This window comes from Carcharhinus amblyrhynchos, chromosome 7 (genome assembly GCF_965287045.1).
Source record: "Carcharhinus amblyrhynchos chromosome 7, sCarAmb.v2.hapA, whole genome shotgun sequence".
NCBI lineage: Eukaryota > Metazoa > Chordata > Chondrichthyes > Carcharhiniformes > Carcharhinidae > Carcharhinus > Carcharhinus amblyrhynchos.
The window spans coordinates 90,135,374-90,155,856 of record NC_137330.1 but is presented as its reverse complement, the minus strand read 5'-3'; the positions used below and the strand labels follow the sequence as shown (position 1 = coordinate 90,155,856).

The 20,483-nt window shown below is 45.7% G+C and overlaps 2 protein-coding genes across 4 annotated transcripts in view; one reads left to right on the top strand and one right to left on the bottom strand.

Moving 5' to 3' along the window:
* Nucleotides 1-2,072, bottom strand: part of rngtt (RNA guanylyltransferase and 5'-phosphatase) — a 372,001-nt gene extending 369,929 nt beyond the window's left edge. The window contains exon 1 of the mRNA XM_080192775.1: nucleotides 1,631-2,072. Within this exon, the coding sequence (XP_080048901.1) occupies nucleotides 1,631-1,694 (64 nt within the window). The 5' untranslated portion in view covers nucleotides 1,695-2,072. The remainder of the gene's footprint in view (nucleotides 1-1,630) is intronic.
* Nucleotides 1-20,483, top strand: part of pnrc1 (proline-rich nuclear receptor coactivator 1) — a 206,983-nt gene that overhangs the window by 137,130 nt on the left and 49,370 nt on the right. The window contains exon 3 of one of the 3 annotated variants that reach the window (XM_080192777.1): nucleotides 18,646-19,981. In XM_080192777.1, coding sequence (XP_080048903.1) covers nucleotides 19,571-19,981 — 411 coding nt within the window. In that variant the 5' untranslated portion in view covers nucleotides 18,646-19,570. Of the gene's footprint in view, nucleotides 1-18,468; nucleotides 19,982-20,483 lie in introns of those variants that run through there. The other 2 variants (XR_013887032.1, XM_080192776.1) reach the window with 2 other exon arrangements.

The window sequence follows — 20,483 nt, the reverse complement described above, 5'->3', positions numbered from 1 at the left end:
ACCACCTGCTGCACCTGCAAGCTGGGTTTTTGCGACTCATGCACAAGGACTCCAAGGTCCCTCTGCACCGTCGCCTGCTGCAGTTTTTCTCCACGTAAGTAATAATCCTTCCTACCATTATTCCTACCAAAGTGGACCACCTCGCACTTGCCAACATTAAATTCCATTTGCCATTTCCTGGCCCATTCGCCCAGCCTATCTAGATCCTTCTGTAGACTCTCCACACCCTCCGCACAATTTGCCTTTCCACCAATCTTGGTGTCATCAGCAAATTTCGACACCCTACACTTGGCTCCCTCCTCCAGATCATCTATATAAATGGTAAATCGCTGAGGCCCCAGCACCGACCCCTGAGGCACTCCACTTCTTGAATAACAAGACAGCCAAAGCGATCAGGGCTTGGCAGGAATGTAGATTTGAGGCTATAATCAGATAGGCCATGATCTTATTAAATGGCAGACCTGGTTCACAGAGCCAAATGGCCTGCCCCTAATTTGCGTCTTCGTACAATTGTCCGTTTCCTCCCACCTCCTTTGATAATTTGAAAAGACCCACCTGGTTGAATTTAAAAGATTTTAAATATAATTTATTAGCCATGTCCCTTTGCTGATCTATTCCCTCATTTAAAAATTAGACTTTTTTTAAAAATCCAGGTTTTCATTACAGTTAAAGCTAAGATACTAAACAGTGTTGTGATTGGCTGTCTATATTTGAGCCTTGTTTCTAGGTGATATGATTCTTAAACATTTTCTATAACTTATAATACTTGTGACTAATAAATAAACTTTAACTATCGGGTGTGGCACAGTGGCAGTGTTTGGCACTGTTGCCTCACAGCACCAGAGACCTGGGTTCAATTCCTGGCTTGGGTCACTGTCTGTGTGGAGTTTGCACGTTCTCCTTGTGTCTGTGGGTTTCATCCGGATACTCCAGTTTCCTCCCAGTCTGAAAGACATGCTAGTTAGGTGCATTGACCCTAACAGGTGCAGTAGTATGGTGATTAGCGGAATTTCACAATAATTTCATTGTAGTGTTAATGTAGGCCTTATTTGTGACTTATAAACTTTGAACTTAAATTATTCGTGGTTACAGTTTTTTAGCAGTGAAGAAAAATCATCTATACACAGCGTAACTATCTACAATCAAGTTCAAGTGAACCCACCAGTCAGAAGCACTAGAAGGCGTCAGAGGCTGCTACATAGTAAAGTTTTAAATAAACACATTGTAGTAAACAGCCGACCAATGTTGCATTTTACTTGTTTTGAAAATTTGGCTTAATTTAAACAAACTATTTGGACAGTTACAAAATAAGTTTATCAACTGAGAAACCATACAAACATATCGTTTACGAGGACGAGTTGGATTTTGTGAAGTCGAAGGCGGGCAATGAACCATCCACACACGTTGATTAAAACTTTCCCTCTTAAATTTATTTGAAATCAGCTACCTGCCCTGATTGGATGCTGAACAAACAGCACTGTCATTTCAATTCAGCTGGAGTGGGTAAACAGGTTGAAGACTTCCCCCCTCCCCGGCCCAGATGTTGATGTCAGTTATTATTGTACAATGTAACTGATCCAAGACAGCAAACAGCCCAGGTCTCTCTCTACCCACCCCCCTCCCCCCTCACCTGCCACCGGTTGTCCTCTCCTTGGACAGTGCAGCCATCGCGGGGGGATGGCACTGTTTGACATGCTGATATTTCACAGCCACACCACAAGTTGCCAGCAGCAGCGGGTGGAGGAGTAACGCCGCCGCTGCCCAGTTGCTGCCAGCTGCTGTTTCTTCTTCTTCTTCCTTTCTCCTCCTTCTCGCCGTCACATCGGAGGCGAGTCCCCGGCGCGGAGGCCTCAAGCCCTGGGACACCTCCCGCTTTCTCTCCCGGCTCTAAAATCCCGGTCAGAGGTTTTTTTTTGTTGTTGTTGTTTTAAATATGGAAACGCTGGCGAATCCCAGTCGGTAGCTCCAAGGAGTGGGGGAACGGGTGGTCCGCTTGCAGCTTCTTTAATCCGATGGCAGTGACCGCTTACACGCCGGTGAGCACCCGAGAAACACAACAGCGCGCCACCCACCCCCTGTACGGCGCGTGCGCGGCGCCCCGCGTGCTCGCGGCCGGTGCGCGTGCGCGGCGCCCCGCGTGCTCGCGGTCGACGCGCGCTCCTCAGCAGCACATCAGACTTACTAGGGGTATTTTCGTGTCGTTTTACACCGGAGCAATTTTGGTTTGATGTTTTAAGTTTACTTTCCGCTTTGCTTTTTTTTTGGTTCGGGCGGTTCTCCTGTTTTTGGAGGCTGCCCTTCTTGCTTTGTCCCTGAGTTTGTTCGATTAGTTTATTTGGTTGGCACGAAAAGAAGTTACACCGGAGCAATGACATGTCCCATAAGTACCCTCTTTACCGTGAGGAGACAGCACTCATGGCGATGGGCGTTAATGCAAAACACAAGTGTGGGGACTCGACCAAAAATAAAAGAAACTTGAACAAAATATCAATGAATGGAAAAACATTTGATTCAGGGAAGCGGTGAGGGCAGCTTAAGGAGAAGCGACTTGTTGCATTGTTGCATCCAACCATGCAATGGATTTCTCATAATCAAACATACATGACATATCTCTGCCAGCAGGCTGGTGTTTTCCACCTTTATTCACATATCTGCACTTGCTCGAAATTACATTTGCTCATAAGTAATGGCAGGTTATTAACTTTGCAATGTTTGTATGGAAAGTTTTAAGGACTTTTTTTCTCCCCAGTCTGATACAAGTTCATTGAGCTTTCTTTTTTCACAGTGCAGCATTTTCATTTTAAAGAAACTTAGATTGACTGTAAATAATATTATTCTTGATTTCAATTAAGCAGTGTATGTATTGCTTTCTCTTCCCTAGGGCACCTTGAGAAAGGGCCACAGAAGGAATGCAGGCAGCCAGAATGACCATCTTGTAGATGTAGACTTGTGAATTCTGTTATGTATTCTCTAATTAACTGATAAGGGTGAAGAAACAATAATCTTTTTAAAGGAACACATTTACTGAAGAACATTATAGCCAATCGCTATGACACAGCAAAAGAACTGAACCAAGTGGTACTCCACTATGTTTAACTCACCAATGTGTCAACTAATCAACGCCCTTGTGCTCCAAAAGGCAACAAACTCCACGTTCAAGATGGGCCTTTTCATTAAACATGAGACATAAAATAACATTTATATAACACCTTTAACAGAGTAAAACATCCCAAGGCTCTTCACAGGAGAGTGTTTTTAAAACTGGCACTAAGCCTATTAAGGAGATTTTAGGTCAGATGACCTAAAGAGGAAGGTTTTAAGAAGTGCCATAAAGGAGAAAAGCAAGGTAGAGAAGTGGAGATGGAAGGTATTCTAGAACTTAAGACTGAGGCAACTGAAGGCACAGACACCAAAGTGGAGCAATTAAATTTACAAATGGCCGAGTCACCTGAATAAGAAGAGTGCAGATATCTTGAAGGATTGTAGGGCTGAGGAGGTCATGGAGGTAGGGAGAGACAAGACATAAAGAAATTTGAAAACAAAAGTTGAGGATTTTAAAGTTTATCTATTAGTGTCACAAGTAGGCTTACATTAACACTGCAATGAAATTACTGTGAAAATCCCCTAGTCGTCACACCCTGTGCCTGTTCAGGTACACTGAGGGAGAATTTAGCATAGACAATGAAAACCAGCATGGACTGTGGCAGGAAATCGAAGTAGCCAGAGGAAGCCCACACATACACGGGAAGAATGTGCAGACTCTACCCTGACAGAGACCAAACAGAATCAAACCCAGGTCCCTGGTTCTGTGAGGCAGCAATGGTAACCACTGTGCCACCATAAAACATTGTTTGGCAGGTAGCCAATGTAGCTCAGTGAGGACAAGAGTGATGTAAAGGCTTCAGTAGCAGAGGCCCACATCTTATCTGTCACCTCAGCATGGGTGTCCTTTGAGCAACAAAGTGTGACTATTCAGCCAAGTTGTCATGAACTCAGGCTGCAGGTCTCCCTTTCCATAACATTGCTCAATTTCACCCCATCTTAGCTCATCTGCTTCTGAAACCTTCGTCCATGCCTTTATTATCTCTAAACTGAATTATCCCAATCCACTGCTGACAGGTTTCCAACATTCTACCTTCAATAAATTTGAGGTTATTCAAGTCTCTGCTATGATTTCTTAATTCACAAGAAGTCCCGTTTTCCTATCAACCCTGCACCTGCTTGATCTCCTGGCTGCAACTGCAGACTCACAAAGAGCAGTTCAAATCCAGGAAATGAAAAAAGAGGATGAAAAGATATCCAAATGCCAGAACAACCTCCGAATTGACAGAGATTACCTGCAATAACAGAGCTTAACACTCTCTGACATTACTACAAATGATATGTGGAAGAATTGCAAGGTCACCAGAATCTATGAACTCCAGAATCTATGAGACTTGAAGTGGGAAGATGGGATGAAAATAACCATGTAAATGGGAAAAGCTAGAATAACTTGAAATACATTGGACAAAGATTTAGGGGAAGATATAGTATAAGAGTCTGGCACATACAGAGTTAATGTGGGACTGAGTACAGTACTGCCCACACAGTGATGTAAGAGAACACATGATCCACACCTGTATGTCAGTCTAGTGTTGGACAGAGCCATGTGCACAAGCAAGCATGGAGGTAGCTTCTAGCTTGAACCCTTTACTGTTTAACATAGTTCTTGTAATTAATGAGTATATACAGTTAACCTACTTAAGACTGCATTGAATTAAGACCTATGGGAACTTTTCCAACACCCTGCAACAATTCCCATATCCGTCAACCAATTGAAAGCATTGGGTTTCTATTGTTCAGTGACAAACTATGTAGATGGGAAGTCCCAAGGTTTAATAGAATTGGGAAGCAGAATGTTGGGATTGGCTCACTGGTAGATTTTTGATGTCCATGGTTGTAATCAGGTAAAACATAATACTGACCTTGCAGCACTGAATCCGAGTTTCTGCAAGAATTCTAAAAACAATTTTTTTCCTGCTTTTCTTCAGTTACAGAATGTTACAGAACAAAAATAAATAAAACAAGTAAATAGACTCTGCTTTCTGTAACTAAGTCTCTGCCTGTAAGGAACTTTACATCATTGTTTTAAAAATAATGATTTTCAATGTTAAACAATAAAACACAGCAATCCAAGCAAAAAATTGCCAATGCTGAGAACTAAAGGTTCTGGAAACATTCAGCAGGACAGTTAGAATCGTTGAATCAGAAATGCAAAAGGGCCACTTGGTCCATCATATCTGCGCTGGCTAAAAAACACACCACCCAGACTCATCCCACTTTCTAATATTTGGTCCAAAGGACTACAGGTTCCAGTACTTGAAGTGCATATCCAGACAATTTTTAAATGAATTGAGGGTTTCTTCCTCTGCTACCCTTTCAGGCAGCAAGTTTCTGACCCAACAACCCTTGGGTAAAATAACTTTTCTTCCTATCCTCTCTAATCTTTCTACCAATCCCTTTAAATCTGTGCCCCCTAGTCTCTGGCCTCATTGCGAAAGTAAATAGGCTCTTCCCATCCATTCTATCCAAGCCCCTCACAACTGTATACATCTGAAACTAATGTCCCTTCAAGCTCCTGTGTTCCCAGGAGAGCAATCCAAGCCTATCCAATCTTTCCTCATTGTTGCAATTTTCCAGTCTTGGCACTATTCCCCTAAATCTCCTCTCTATCCACTCTAGTGCAATTACATCCTTTCTGTAATGTGTGATCAGAACGGCACACAGTAATTCATGATTTACACAGCTCCAGCATAATCTCCCTGCTATTCTATACCTCAGATTTGTGAATGGAATCGGCTGCCGTCAGTGGTGGTGGAGGCGAACTTGCTGGGGTCTTTTAAAAGACTTCTGGATGAGTATATGGGGTTTAATGAGATTAAGGGTTATAGATAGGTCTGTAGGTTGGTAGGTGTTGATGTGATCGGCGCAACTCGTGGGCCGAAGGGCCTGTTTGTGCTGTAGTGTTCTATGTTCTACGTTCTACCTCAGATAATAAAGGAAAGAACTCCAAATGCCTTCTTAACCACCTTATCAACCTATCCTGCTACCTTCATGGATTTGTGGACAATCACTCCAAGGTCCCTCACTTCATCTACACCTCTCAGTCTATTGTGTATTCCTTTCTCTGTTTGACCTCTCCAAATACATCACCTCACACTTGTTCCATTTGAATTTCATTTGCCACTTTTCTGCCCACCTGATCACCCCATTGATAGCTCCCTGAAGTCTACAGCTATCCTCACCGCCATCAACCACGCGGCCAATTTTTGTGTTATCTGTAAACTACTTGATTATGTCTCCCAAATTTGAGACCAAACCATTGATATATACCACAAAAAAATCAGGGGACCAAGTATTGAGCCCTGCAGAACCTCATTGGAAACAGCCTGTCAGTTGCAGGCCCCCGAATAATGATCTGGAGGTAGGGCGGGCCGTTAACGTGCAAATAAATGCAGCGTGCAGGAATGGAACGGCGGTAATTATGGGGGATTTCAATCTACATATTGATTGGTCGACCCATGTTGGACGCGGTGGGCTTCAGGAGGAGTTCTTGGAATGCTGCTGGGATAGTTTCCTCGAACTGTGTGTGTTGGAGCCGACGAGGGAGCGAGCTATCTTGGATCTGGTGTTATGTAATGAGGCAGGTAGAATTAGGGACCTTGTGGTGAAGGATCCTCTTGGGAAGAGTGATCATTGTATGGTGGAGTTTCTGATGCAGATGGAGGAGGAGAAAGTGGGCTCCCGGACATGTGTCCTTTGTTTGAACAGAGGGGAGTATGGTAGGATGAGAGAGGAATTGGCGAATGTTGATTGGGGGAGTGCATTGGAAGGTAGGTCTGCTGAGGAACAGTGGAGGATCTTTAAGGAGATCTTTCTTGGTGCTCAGCAGAAATTTATTCCGATGGTTAAAAAGGATCGTAGGAGGAGAGGTAATCAGCCGTGGATAACGAAGGAGGTGAAGGAAAGTGTTAAATTAAAAGCGGATGCGTTTAGAGTAGCTAAGAGTAGTGGGCGAGAAGAGGATTGGGAGAGGTTTAAGTGTCAACAAAGAATGACAAAGAAGTTGATAAAGAAGGGTAGGATAAACTATGAAGCTGGGCTAGCGCTTAATATAAAAAAGGATAGCAAGAGTTTTTATAAATACATAAAAAGGAAGAGGCTGGCTAGGGTGAACATTGGACCCTTAGAGGATGAGAGGGGGGACTTAGTGGTAGGGGATGGGGAAATGGCTGAGGCCCTGAATAACTTTTTTGTTTCGGTCTTCACGGAGGAGGACGTGAGTAATTTGCCGGGTGTTAGCGATGGAAAGATGGTAGGAGTGGAGGGCCTGAACGACATTATTGTTACTAGAGAGGTAGTGCTTGACAGACTGGAGGGACTGATTGTGGACAAGTCCCCAGGACCGGATGGAATGCATCCAATGGTTCTGAAGGAAATGGCGGAGGTGATAGTGGATGCCTTGGTGATTATTTTCCAAACATCGCTGGATTCCGGGCAAGTGCCGGAAGATTGGAAAACGGCTAATGTTACGCCGTTGTTTAAGAAGGGTGGCAGGCAAAAGGTGGGGAATTATAGGCCAGTTAGTTTGACGTCTGTTGTAGGAAAAATGTTAGAATCCGTGATCAGGGAGAAAATAGCGAGGCATCTTGAGGAGAATTGTTTGGTAGAGCATACGCAGCACGGTTTCGTTAAGGGGAAGTCGTGTCTGACGAATTTATTGGAGTTCTATGAGGATGTGTCTAGGGCGGTGGATAGAGGAGAGCCGGTGGATGTGGTCTTTCTTGATTTTCAGAAGGCGTTTGACAAGGTGCCTCACAAGAGGTTATTGCAGAAGGTCAGGGGGCATGGAGTTGGGGGTAGGGTGTTAGCGTGGATAGAGGATTGGCTGTCAGATAGGAGGCAGAGAGTGGGGGTCAATGGGTGCTATTCAGATTGGCAGTTGGTGACTAGTGGGGCCTCAGCTATTCACCATTTATATAGATGATCTGGAGGAGGGAACCGAGGGTATGGTGTCGAAATTTGCTGATGACACCAAGATTGGTGGAACGGCAAATTGTGCAGAGGGTGTGGAGAGTCTGTAGAAGGATCTAGATAGGCTGGGCGAATGGGCCAGGAACTGGCAAATGGAATTTAATGTTGGCAAATGTGAGGTGGTCCACTTTGGTAGAAATAATGGTAGGAAGGACTATTACTTGCGTGGCGAAAAACTGCAGCATGCGACGGTGCAGAGGGACCTCGGGGTCCTTGTGCATGAATCGCAAAAACCCAGCCTGCAGGTGCAGCAGGCGGTCAGGAAGGCAAATGGGATGCTGGCCTTCATAGCAAGGGGGATTGAATATAAAAGTAGGGAGGTCTTGCTGCAGCTGTATAGGGCACTGGTGAGGCCGCAGCTGGAGTACTGTGTGCAGTTTTGGTCGCCGCACTTACGCAAGGATATTTTGGCCTTGGAGGAAGTGCAGAGGAGATTTACTAGGCTGATTCCAGAGTTGAGGGGGTTGAACTATGAGGAGAGGCTGAATAAACTAGGCTTGTACTCGTTAGAGTTTAGAAGAATGAGGGGAGATCTCATTGAGACGTATAAGATGATGAATGGGATGGATAGGATAGAGGTGGAGAGGCTCTTCCCGCTCAGAAAGGACAGTAGGACTAGAGGGCACAGCCTCAGGATAAAGGGGGGGCGGTTTAGAACGGAGTTGAGGAGGAACTTCTTCACTCAAAGGGTGGTGAATCTCTGGAATTCTCTGCCCGTTGAAGTGGTGGAGGCTGCCTCGCTCAATATTTTTAAGATGCGGGTTGACAGGTTTTTGATAGGCAAGGGGATTAAGGGTTATGGGGAGAGGGCGGGAATGTGGAACTGAGCCACGACAGATCAGCCATGATCTTATTGAATGGCGGGGCAGGCTCGAGGGGCTAGATGGCCTACTCCTGCTCCTATTTCTTACGTTATTGCAAAAGCACCAGACAACAATTACCCTTTGTTTCCTGCCATTGAGCCAATTTTGTTTCCAGTTTGCTACATTCCCTTGGATCCCATAAGCTTTTATTTTTAACTGTCATTTAGTCTGCCATGGGGGACATTATCATAAGCCTTGTTAAAATCCATGTAGATCACATCAACTGCACTACCTTTATCAATCACCCTGTTACTTCCTCAAAAAAAATTCATCAATCAGACATGATTTTCTCTTAACAAATCCATGTTGACTGTCCTTGATTAATTCATGCCTTTCTAAGTGACAGTTTATCCTGTCTCTCAGAATTATTACCAATAATTTGCCCAGTACTGAAGTTATACTGACTGGTCTGTGATTATTCAGTCCATCCCTTTTCCCTCTTTCAAACAAAGGTACAACAAGAACAGTCCTCCAATCTGCAACACCGCACCTGTACCCAGTGAGGATTGAAAAATGATGGTCAGACCTTTCACTAGTTCCTCGGTGGCTTCATTTAATAGTCTGGGGTACATTTCATCTGACCCTGACGAGGTTAATGTCAACTTATCTCCAATATCTCAGGTGTGGATCCTTCATCAAAACTATTAATGCTTTTTGAAGCATATTCATATCTTTCATGTAAACATTATGTGATTCATATCTTATATGTAAACATTTAATCAAATGCTACTCAAATCCATATCTTTTTTAACTATACAGACTGAAATTTCATAGAATCCCTACAGTGCAGGAGGAGGCCATTCAGCCAATCGAGTCTGCACCGACAACAATCCCACCCAGGCCATATCCTTGTAACCCCACATATTTATCCCACTAATCCCTCTAACCTATGCATCCTAGGACACTAAGGGGAAATTTAGCGTGGCCAATCAACCTAACTTGCTCATCTTTGGACTGTGGGAGGAAACTGGAGCACCCAGGGGAAACCCATGCAGACACAGGGAGAATGTGCAAACTCCATGCAGACAATGACCCAAGCCAGGAATTGAACCCAAGTCCCTGGAGCTGTGAGGCAGAAGTGCTAACCAATGTGCCCCAAAATGCTCTAATACACAGACAGAATTTGACTTTGGTGAGTAAACAATTGAAAAGGGGAAGCCAGTAGACAAGATGAACAGAAAAGTGGGAGGAAGAGGGAGGACTAGATGGAGGGGAAGGGAGGGTGAGAAAAGGTAACACTGAAGAAAGGAAAGAATATATACAGAGAGGGATTGGTGGTGGAAAAAGGGCAAGATCAAGTGTGGCACTTAGAGAATAGACATGGAGCAAGAAAGTTGAGGATGTATGGTTTTTCATTTTGAAGGAAGGAAGAGTGAGGAAGGAAGGAGAAAAGAAATGAAGAGGAAAAGAAAGACTGTCTTACATTGTTGTAGAATTTTCAAGACATAATGTGCTACATTGCATTCTGGTCAGATCATATTCATACAAAATAATCCAAAACACAAATGAAATTTTGATATTTATTTTAAGAGGGATGGAATTCATAAGTAAGGAACATTCTTCGTTTATACAGAGCATTGTGCTGGCCTCATCTGTGTTTAGTTTTAGACACTGAACATCAGGAAAGATATAATGCCTTGGAATGGTACATGCAAATTCAGCAGAATGATAGCAAGACTTGAAGTCCTAAGATTAATAAATGGCTGTCAAAATGAATTTGTTAAGTCACAGAATGGTTATGGCACACTAGGCCATTATGTCCATAGTACCTGTGCCAGCTCCATGCAAAAGCAACTCCTCCACCATAGCACTACATGATTTTTCTCTTCAAGTCATTGTCCAATTCTCTTTTGAGATTATTAATAAACCCACAGTAAACTCACGATATAATGAACTCAAAGGTTTTGTTTATTTCCATCCACGCAAAACGGGAAAAGGGGATTTGCAATACCCCTTTGCTTTCAGATACCAAAATGATAAAGAAAATAAAGATTTACAGTTCAGAGACCAGAGAGAAAATAAATGTTGTTTTACATGGGTCTCATCCACACTCTTAGACTCTCCCCACTTCATGGAGGTCACTGGGCTGAAAATTGAAGCTGGTTTATCGTCTAACTGGCTGCCAGTTAGACGATAAGCAGCAGACTGAATTTTTCAGTTCCGCAAAGCAATATTACTGGTTCCACAAGCCAGAGGCTAACATAATTCCCACCTTACCACACTGTTTTGCCAAGGAATATGTATATCTCATTTGGGTCCCTTTCACTGTCAGATGTCTTAACCACTGAGAATTGCAAGGAAAGAAGCAGACAAGCAGACTCCAGTTGGTCAGCCTGGGTTATGAAATGCAGATGGCCTGTGTATAGCTCCGTTTGCATTTGGCCTGTGCAGCTCACAGGTGGTTATTAGTGGTTCCCCAGAGATAAAGATGCGCAAGATTCCCTGATTCTGCCAGGAAGCTTCCATTGTTCCAGAGTCACAGACAGGCATAGATGCAGCCATTTTTAAGTCTTTGTCCGTTGTTTAAAATATTAGAAATATCTATGAAGATATCTATATATATTTATATCTTAGTCCCCGCACAATAAAAAATGATTTTTTTTAATGTGGTCTTTTGAAGGAAGAACAGTAAGTGAAGGAGAGTATGTTGATTCTCTCATTTACTGTGGCATATCAGACACAGCTAACAGGGGCAATGGTAGTTTCTTGCTTCATTTTGTTCTGAGGTTTAAATCTGGGATGGTGCATCAGGAAGGACATTCTCATGTCCTGGAACATGAAGTGTTTCATTAACCTGGGAAGATTCAAATCTGACTTTATGGGAAGTCAAATCAGGTTGGAGTTCTGAATGTTCCCCTGTTGGGCCATTGATTTCAGGATTCTATCTGTCTAACTCATGATTAAATGTCTTCTAAAAGGTCTGGGGTTTTTACAGGCTGGTTAACACATAGGGGTGAGTAATATGTTGATTACTGTCACATGTATTATTATACAGTGAGAAGTATTGTTTCTTGCACACTATACACACCAAAGCATACCATATATAGAGAAGAAAAGGAGAAAGTGCAGAATGTAGCGTCACAGTCATAGCAAGGATGTAGAGAAAGTTCAACTGAATGTGAGGTAGACCATTTACATAAGAACATAAGAACATAAGAAATAGGAGCAGGAGTAGGCCATCTAGCCCTTCGAGCCTGCCCCGCCATTCAATAAGATCATGGCTGATCTGTCGTGGCTCAGTTCCACATTCCCGCCCTCTCCCCATAACCCTTAATCCCCTCGCTTATCAAAAACCCATCAACCCGCGTCTTAAAAATATTTAGTGAGGCAGCCTCCACCACTTCAACGGGCAGAGAATTCCAGAGATTCACCACCCTCTGAGTGAAGAAGTTCCTCCTCAACCCCATTCTAAACCGCCCCCCTTTTATCTTGAAACTGTGCCCCCTAGTCCTACTGTCCTTTCTGAGCGGGAAGAGTCTCTCCACCTCTATCCTATCCATCCCATTCATCATCTTGTATGTCTCAATGAGATCTCCCCTCATTCTTCTAAACTCTAACGAGTACAAGCCTAGTTTATTCAGCCTCTCCTCATAGCTCAACCCCCTCAACTTCGGCATCAGCCTAGTAAGCCTCCTCTGCACTCCCTCCAAGGCCAAAATATCCTTGCGTAAGTGCGGCGACCAAAACTGCACACAGTACTCCAGCTGCGGCCTCACCAATGCCCTATACAGCCGCAGCAAGACCTCCCAACTTTTATATTCAATCCCCCTCGCTATGAAGGCCAGCATCCCATTAGCCTTCCTGACCACCTGCTGCACCTGCAGGCTGGGTTTTTGCGACTCATGCACAAGGACCCCAAGGTCCCTCTGCACCGTCGCCTGCTGCAGTTTTTCGCCACATAAGTAATAGTCCTTCCTACCATTATTTCTACCAAAGTGGACCACCTCGCACTTGCCAACATTAAATTCCATTTGCCAGTTCCTGGCCCATTCGCCCAGCCTATCTAGATCCTTTAAAAGTCTGATGGCAGCAGGGAAGAAGCTGTTCTTGAGTCAGTTGGTACATGTCCTCAGACTTCTCTACTTTTTCCCTATGGAACAAAGTGGAAGAGAGTGTAACCAATGTACATGGGGTCCATAATTATGCTAGCTGCTTTGCCGAGGCAGCCAGAAGTGAAGACAGTATCAATGGGTGAGAAGTTGGTTTGAGTGATTGACTGGGCTTCATTCACGACTCTTCGTAGTTTCTTGTAGTCTTGGGCTGAGGAAGAGCCATATCAAGCTGTGACACAACCAGAAAGAATGCTTTCTATGGTGTATCTGTAGAAGTTGGTGAGAGTCATAGTGGACATGCCAAATTTCCTTAGTCTTCTGAGAAAGTAGTGGCATTGCCAGGGTTTCTTAACTATAGCGACGGCATGGAAGGAACAGGACAGGTTGATCTGGACACTTAAAAATTTGAAGCTGTTAACCATTTCTACTTCTTCCCCATTGATGTAGACAGGGGCATGTCCTCCAGTGCGCTTCCTGAAGTCGTTGACTATCTCCTCCATTTTGTTGACACTGAGGAAGAGATTATTGTCATCGCACCGGTTCACCAGATTCTTTCTTTCCTGTACTCCATCTCCATACTCGTTGTTTGAGATCCAAACCACCACGGTCAACAGCTAACTTGAAATTTGAGTAGGAGGGGAATTTGGCCACAAAGTCATAGGTGTATATAGAGTATAGTAAGGGGCTGAGGACAGAGCCTTGTGGGGCATCAATGTTGAGGATGATGGTGGAAATTGTGTTGTTGCCTATCCTTACTGATTGCAATCTGTGGGTTAGGAAGTTCAATATCCAGTTGCAGAGGGAGCAGTTGAGGCTCAGGCAATGGAATTTAGAGATGGGTTCTTAGGTACATTGGTTTTGAAGGCTGAGCTATAGTCAATAAATAGGACTCTGGCATAAATGTCTCTGTTATCTACGTGTACCAGGGTTGACTGCAGGGCCAGGGGGATGACATCTGCTGGTTGAGGTGGTAGGCAAACTGTAGTGGCAATCTGGGAGGCTGGAACTGATTCATGCCATGACTAACCTTTCGAAGCATTTCATAATGATGGATGTCAGAGCCACCAGATGATGGTCATTCAGGCACACTGCCTGGCTTTTCCTTAGTACCGAAATTATTTTCTTGAAGCAGATAAGGACCTCAGATTGTTGTAAAGAGAAGTTGAAAATGTCTGCAAATACCCCTGCCAGCTGGTTCATGCAGGATCTGAGTGTTTGTCCAGGTACCCCATCCATGCCAGTCACTTTCCATGGGTTGACTTTCAAGAAGGCTGCCCTGAGGTCTGCGATGGTGACCTCGCATACAGGTTTGTCTGAAGTTTCCGGGGTGGAAGGTGTGCTCTTGCTGACCTGTTGCTCAAAATGGGCGTAGAAATGCATTGAGTTCATTGAAGAGGGGTGCATTGCTGCAGGCAATTTTACGTGCCTTCATCTTGTAACCTGTTATGTCTTGCAGATCTTGCCACAGTAGGCAGAGGTCAGTGTGGCTAGCCTGGGACTCTAGCTTGATCCGGTACTGTCTTTTGGAATCTTTGATGGACCTTCTTAGATTATATCTGGCATTCTTGTCGAGTCATGATGTGGAGATGCTGACGTTGGACTGGGGTAAACACAGTAAGAAGTCTCACAACACCAGGTTAAAGTCCAACAGGTTTATTTGGCAGCAAAATCTACTAGCTTTTGGAGTGCTGTTCCTTCATCAGCTAAGTGGGAGTTCTGTTCACAAACAATGCATATAAAGACACAAACTCAATTTATAAAATAATGGTTGGGATGCGAGTCTTTATAGGTAATCAAGTCTTAATGGTACAGACAATGTGAGTGGAGAGAGCATTAAGCACAGCTTAAAGAGGCATGTATTATCTCCAGACAGGACAGTTAGTGAGATTTTGCAAGTCCTGGCAAGTTGTGGGGGTTACAGATAACGTGACATGAACCCAAAATCCCGGTTAAGGCTGTCCTCATGTTTGCGGAACTTGGTTATCAGTCTCTGCTCAGCAACTCTGCGTTGTCGCTGTCGTGAAGGCCACCTTGGAGAATGCTTACCCGAAGATAGAGGCCAAATGCCCATAACCGCTGAAGTGTTTCCCAACAGGAAGAGAACACTCTTGCCTGGTGATTGTCGAGCGGTGTTCATTCATCCGTGTAGGGTCTGCATGGTCTCCCCAGTGTACCATGCCTCAGGACATCCTTTCCTGCAGCATATCAGGTAGGCAACGTTGGCTGAGTTGCAAGTGTATGTATCGTGTATCTGGTGGATGGTATTCTCACGTGAGATGATGGCATCCATGTTGATGATCCGGCACATCTTGCAGAGGTTGCTATGGCAGGGTTATGTGGTGCCGTGGTCACTGTTCTCCTGAAGGCTGGGTAGTTTGCTGTGGATAATGGTCTGTTTGAGGTTGTGCGGGATGTTTGTCTTCGTCAATGACATGTTGAAGGCTCCAGAGAAGATGTCATAGCTTTCCGCTCCGGGGAAGTACTGGATGATGAAGGGTACTCTGTCTGCCGTGTCCCGAGTTTGTCTTCTAAGGAGGAACACTTCAGTAGTCACGGGCATTCGGCCTCTGATCTTCGGGTAAGTGTTTTCCAAGACAGCCTTCACAACACACAACACAGAGTCGCTGAGCAGAGACTGATAGCCAGGTTCCACACACATGGGGACGGCCTCAACCGGGATCTTGGGTTCGTGTCACATTATCTGTAACCCCCACAACTTGCCTGGGCTTGCAAAATCTCACTAACTGTCCTGTCTGGAGATAATACACATCTCTTTAACCTCTCCACTTAACGCTTAATGCTCTCTCCATTCACATTGTCTGTACCTTTAAGACTTGATTACTTACAAAGACTCGCATTCCAACCATTATTTTGTAAATTGAGTTTGTGTCTTTATATGCCCTGTTTGTGAACAGAACTCTACTTACTTGTGGAGCAGCGCTCCGAAAGCTAGTGGATTTTGCTACCAAATAAACCTGTTGGACTTTAACCTGGTGTTATGAGATTTCTTACTTTCTTGTAGAGGACAAGGTGACCTGACTTGAATGCCTCAGACCTGGACTTCTGCAGGCAGTGGATATCCCTGCTCATACATTGTTTCCGGTTGGGAAACACACAGATTTGTTTTGTTGGCACACAGTCTTCTACACACTTACTAATGAAGAGGCGTACTCATTCAGGCTGGTTGCTGAGTTTTTAAATACTGACCAGTCTACTGACTCTAAGCAGTCCCGTAGGAGGTCATCCGATTCCTCGGACCCACATTGCACAAGTTTCTTTGACAGATTCTCTCATTTCAGTTTTTGCCTGTAAGCTGGGAGCAGGAGCACAGACTTGTGGTCTGATTTGCTAAAGTGTGGCAGGGGCGATAGAGTGGTAGGCATGTTTGATGCTGGTGTAGCCATAGTCTAGGATGTTTGGGCCTCTGGTGGAACAGGAGATGTGGTGGTGGTATCTTGGTACGACACTCCTGAGCTTACCCTGATTGAAATTCCCGGCCACGATGAGCAAGGTCTCAGGATATTTCATCTCAAGGCTATTTATAGTGGTGTATACTTCGTCCAGCGCAGTCTTCACATCTGTGTGGGGTGGGATGCAAACTTTTGTCAGGATAACAAAGGTGAACTCATATAAAAAGTAGTAGGGGCAGCATTTTAACATCAGGTATTCTAGTATCGCAGAACAGGAACTCACCAATTTTGCTACGTCTAGGCACCACAAGGTGTTGATTAGAAGGCTGACCTGACCTCCTCTAGCCATACCTTACCTGTATGGTCGATTCAGTGGATTGAGAAGCCTCCAGCCCACACTACCAGGAGGATGCTTTGGAGAGGGTACAGTGTGGGTTTACTATGATGTTGCTTAGTCTGGAGCATATTAGCTGAGGAGAGATTGGATAAACTCGGTTTGTTCTCACTGGAACGATGGAGGTTGAAGAATGATCATAGAATCATAGAACCCTACAGTACAGTGCCCTTCGGCCCATTAAGTCTGCACCAACCATAATCCCACTCAGGCCCTACCCTCATATCCCGATTTTACCCGCTAATCCCTCTAACCTACACATCCCAGGACACTAAGGTGCAATTTTAGCATGGCCAATCAACCTAAACCGCACATCTTTGGACTGTGGGAAGAAACCAGAGCACCCGGAGGAAACCCATGCAGACACGAGGAGAATGTGCAAACTCGACACAGACAGTGACCCGAGCTAGGAATCGAACCCAGGTCCCTGGAGCTGTGAAGCAGCAGTGCTAACCACTGTGCTACTGTGCCGCCCTAGAGGTCAACAATGTTATGAGTGGCATGGACAGAGTGGGTAGTCACATGCTCTTTCCTAGGGTAGAAAAGTCAAGTACGAGGAGACATAGGTTTAAGGTGCAAAGGGAAAAGTTTAGAGGAGATATGCGAGGCAAAGTTTTTACAAAGTGGGTGGTGAATGTCTGGAACGTACTGCCTGGGGAGGTGGTGGGAGCAGGTACAATTGCGGCATTTAAGAGTCAATTAGATGAATATAGGAAGGATGGGAATGGAAGGGTACAGACTCTGTAAGTGCATACAGTTTTAGTTTAGGCAGACACCACGATTGGCACAGACTTGGAGTGCCGAAGGGCCTGTTCCTGTGCTGTACTTTTCTTTGTTCTAGTTGTAGGGCACAGTCCAGTGAAGCAGGAGTGAGCCATGTCTCCATGAAACAGACTACACAGCAATCCCTCAGTTCTCTTTGAAAAGTGAGCCTGGCTTTGTGTACCTCATCTAGCTTGTTTTCCAGAGATTGGACATTTGCTATGAGTAAACTCAGGAGAGGGGCCTTGGGATCGCATTGTTTCACTTTCACTCACAAACAGGCCAGCACATTTTTTACACTTCCTGGAGTGACTGCTTCTTTTCAAGCCTGGGAGATGGTGAGCATCGTATGCAGTGTTCAAGGTATAGGTACATCTAATGAGATTCTTCGCTCTGGTAAGTGTGTGGATGGAGGATTTGTTGGCTTGTTTGTGGTTCTGCATCTGGGTCCACGTGGTCAGGCATTCTGGCTCACTGTTGGGGGGGCGGGGTCTTTCGGGTAGCAGCTCTGTCAGGTTGCCATGTACTTTTGCAATAACGTTGGTGTGTTTTGAGATCCAATCTGGTTGGTTGGGTGGTAGGCTCCATTACTTTTGGAATATTGCTAATCTCTGGTGGATGACCAACTCTCACCTTTGTACTTTTCAACTAGACGAGGCATCTCATTCTCTATCTACTTGAATGTTTGCGGACTCCCTTGGTCTCTCTTTAAAAGATGTATGCCAGTCATACTTAATAATTTGCTTCCTTTAGGCTTTTTGACTACATGGGGCATCTCCATCACTATCTCCTTCCTTGCTCTAGGATTTCACTGGCCCGTGGTTAACTCTGGAATACTCTGTAAATCTACTTTAAATTCAACTGACATTTCCTGGACCCCTTAACTTTACTGGCTTGGCTTTGGCCATGTTACATTCAAAAAGCCAATCAAGCAGGATGACCCTGCTATCATGTCTGGAAACATTGGCTCTATTCTCTCTCAGTAAGAAGTCTCACAACACCAGGTTAAAGTCCCACAGGTTTATTATTCTGTCTCCACAGAGGCTGTCAGATCTGCTGAGATTTTCCAGCATTTTCTATTTTTGTTTCAGATTCCTGCATCCGCAGCACTTTTCCTTCATCTTGGGTAACAAACGCGTTTCAACATGCAATGGAGCGTACATTCCCAGCTGTTGTGGGGAAACTCCTGGTTGAAAGAAGAGGAAATTATTGCCACAGCAGCTGAGCCTACAAACAGCCTAACTCATTCAATTTCCATCTGATTCGACTCAAAAAGTTTCAGGAAGCTGACGTCACTGCTCGCACGGCCGGAAAGTCCCGTCACCTGATCGCTCCCTTCTCCACCCCCCCATTTCCATCCGTCGTCTTGTTGACAAGAGATGTAAACAAATGGTACAAAAATAAAACCGACAGGCATCTTAACACAGCACCCCAAAATGCTGCCGAGTGATGGAAATCAGAACCCGGGTTCGGTTTTCCTTTCCCTCCCCGCCATTCCGGGTCGATGACATCACCGTTACCAAGGGCCAACGGGGGGGCGGGGCCTGGATCTGATCACGTGATGTAGGCACGGAACACTGCCATTGGCCAGCGCCCTGAGTGATGACGCGTCGCAGCCGTCTTTCCCCCTTCCCCCTCCCCCCGTCGGGCTGTTATGAGGAGAGGAGCGAAGGGCAGATTGAGCTGACTGTTTGTAAATAGGAATCGCTCTTTGGTTTCTATCTGCTTGAGACAAAGGTGTCGGAAGCCCTCTATATATATATATATATATAGACAGCGAAGTATACAAATATTGGGGTGAGGAGTTGAGAGCCTGAACCGGGGAGTATTTGCGAGTGAGCGAACAATCGCAGGAAGTCGTTTCAACCCGGCCGCCATTTGAAACTTTTAACCGACAGAGAAAGGCGACGTGTTCTTCTGTTTGTGGAGGCAGGCTGCCCGCCCATCCGGAGATTCCTTCCATCCTCTCCACATTTAACTCGGACCGATATTTAGACGGCGGAGACTTCCCGTTGCATGGTGACCGCCTCCTCCACTGGACATCGCACCTCAGATGCTAAGCTCGGGATTTTAGCCACAGGTCGGAAGCGGAGGAGGAGAAGGCGGGACGTGGCGATGCACCCGTTACCTTTGCCCCGACCGCCGTCCGGCCCCTTGCCTGTCAGCGCCTCCAAGACCGTGGTGGCCACCAGTCGCCACCGTCACCACCACCACCACCACCAGCCGCCGCCGCACCAGCATTCGAGCAAGGCGGCCGCGCTGAGCCGAGGCTGGAAGATCCGTTGTTCTTCCTCGGCCGCCTTGCTGCAGAGACACCCGCACGGACGGCCGGCGCTGCAGCCGGGCTCGCGGAACGGCCCTTCGGCGGCCGATGACACATCGGCGGCGGCCAGCTCTCTGAGCGCCGACGAGTACAAGGACGGGAAGGTAAGAGAGCCCCCGGGCCTGGAAAGTTTCCGTGCGATTTGAAATTCGGTCAGCCGGGGGTTATGTGGACTTGTTTATCTCCCCCCAGGGACTGCGGGGAGGGGGTCACCATATCGCTGGAGACCCATTAAATGTTCGGATTTGGGAATTCCCGGTCCTGATTGGCGACCCTTTTTCTCCCCAGGGGGAGAGGGTGTTTGGGGTACAGTGGCAGCTGGGGGAAGGGGCAGTTATTGGCGGAGAGGGAGATGGTTGGCAGCCGGGGCTGTCGGAGGGAGGATTAGGGAACAGTTCCCAGCCGGGAGGTGGGGGGAAAAGAGGGGCATGTTTAGGGAATAGTTGTTGGTAGGGGGAATGTTTATGAATGTTTAGGGAATAGTTGGCAGCAGAGGGGAGGGGCTGTCGTTGGAGGGAGAGGATTGGGGAACAGTTGGCAGCCGGGGTTGTCGTTGGGGGGGGGGGAGGGGGGTATTTTTGGGGAACAGTGACAGCCGGGAGGATG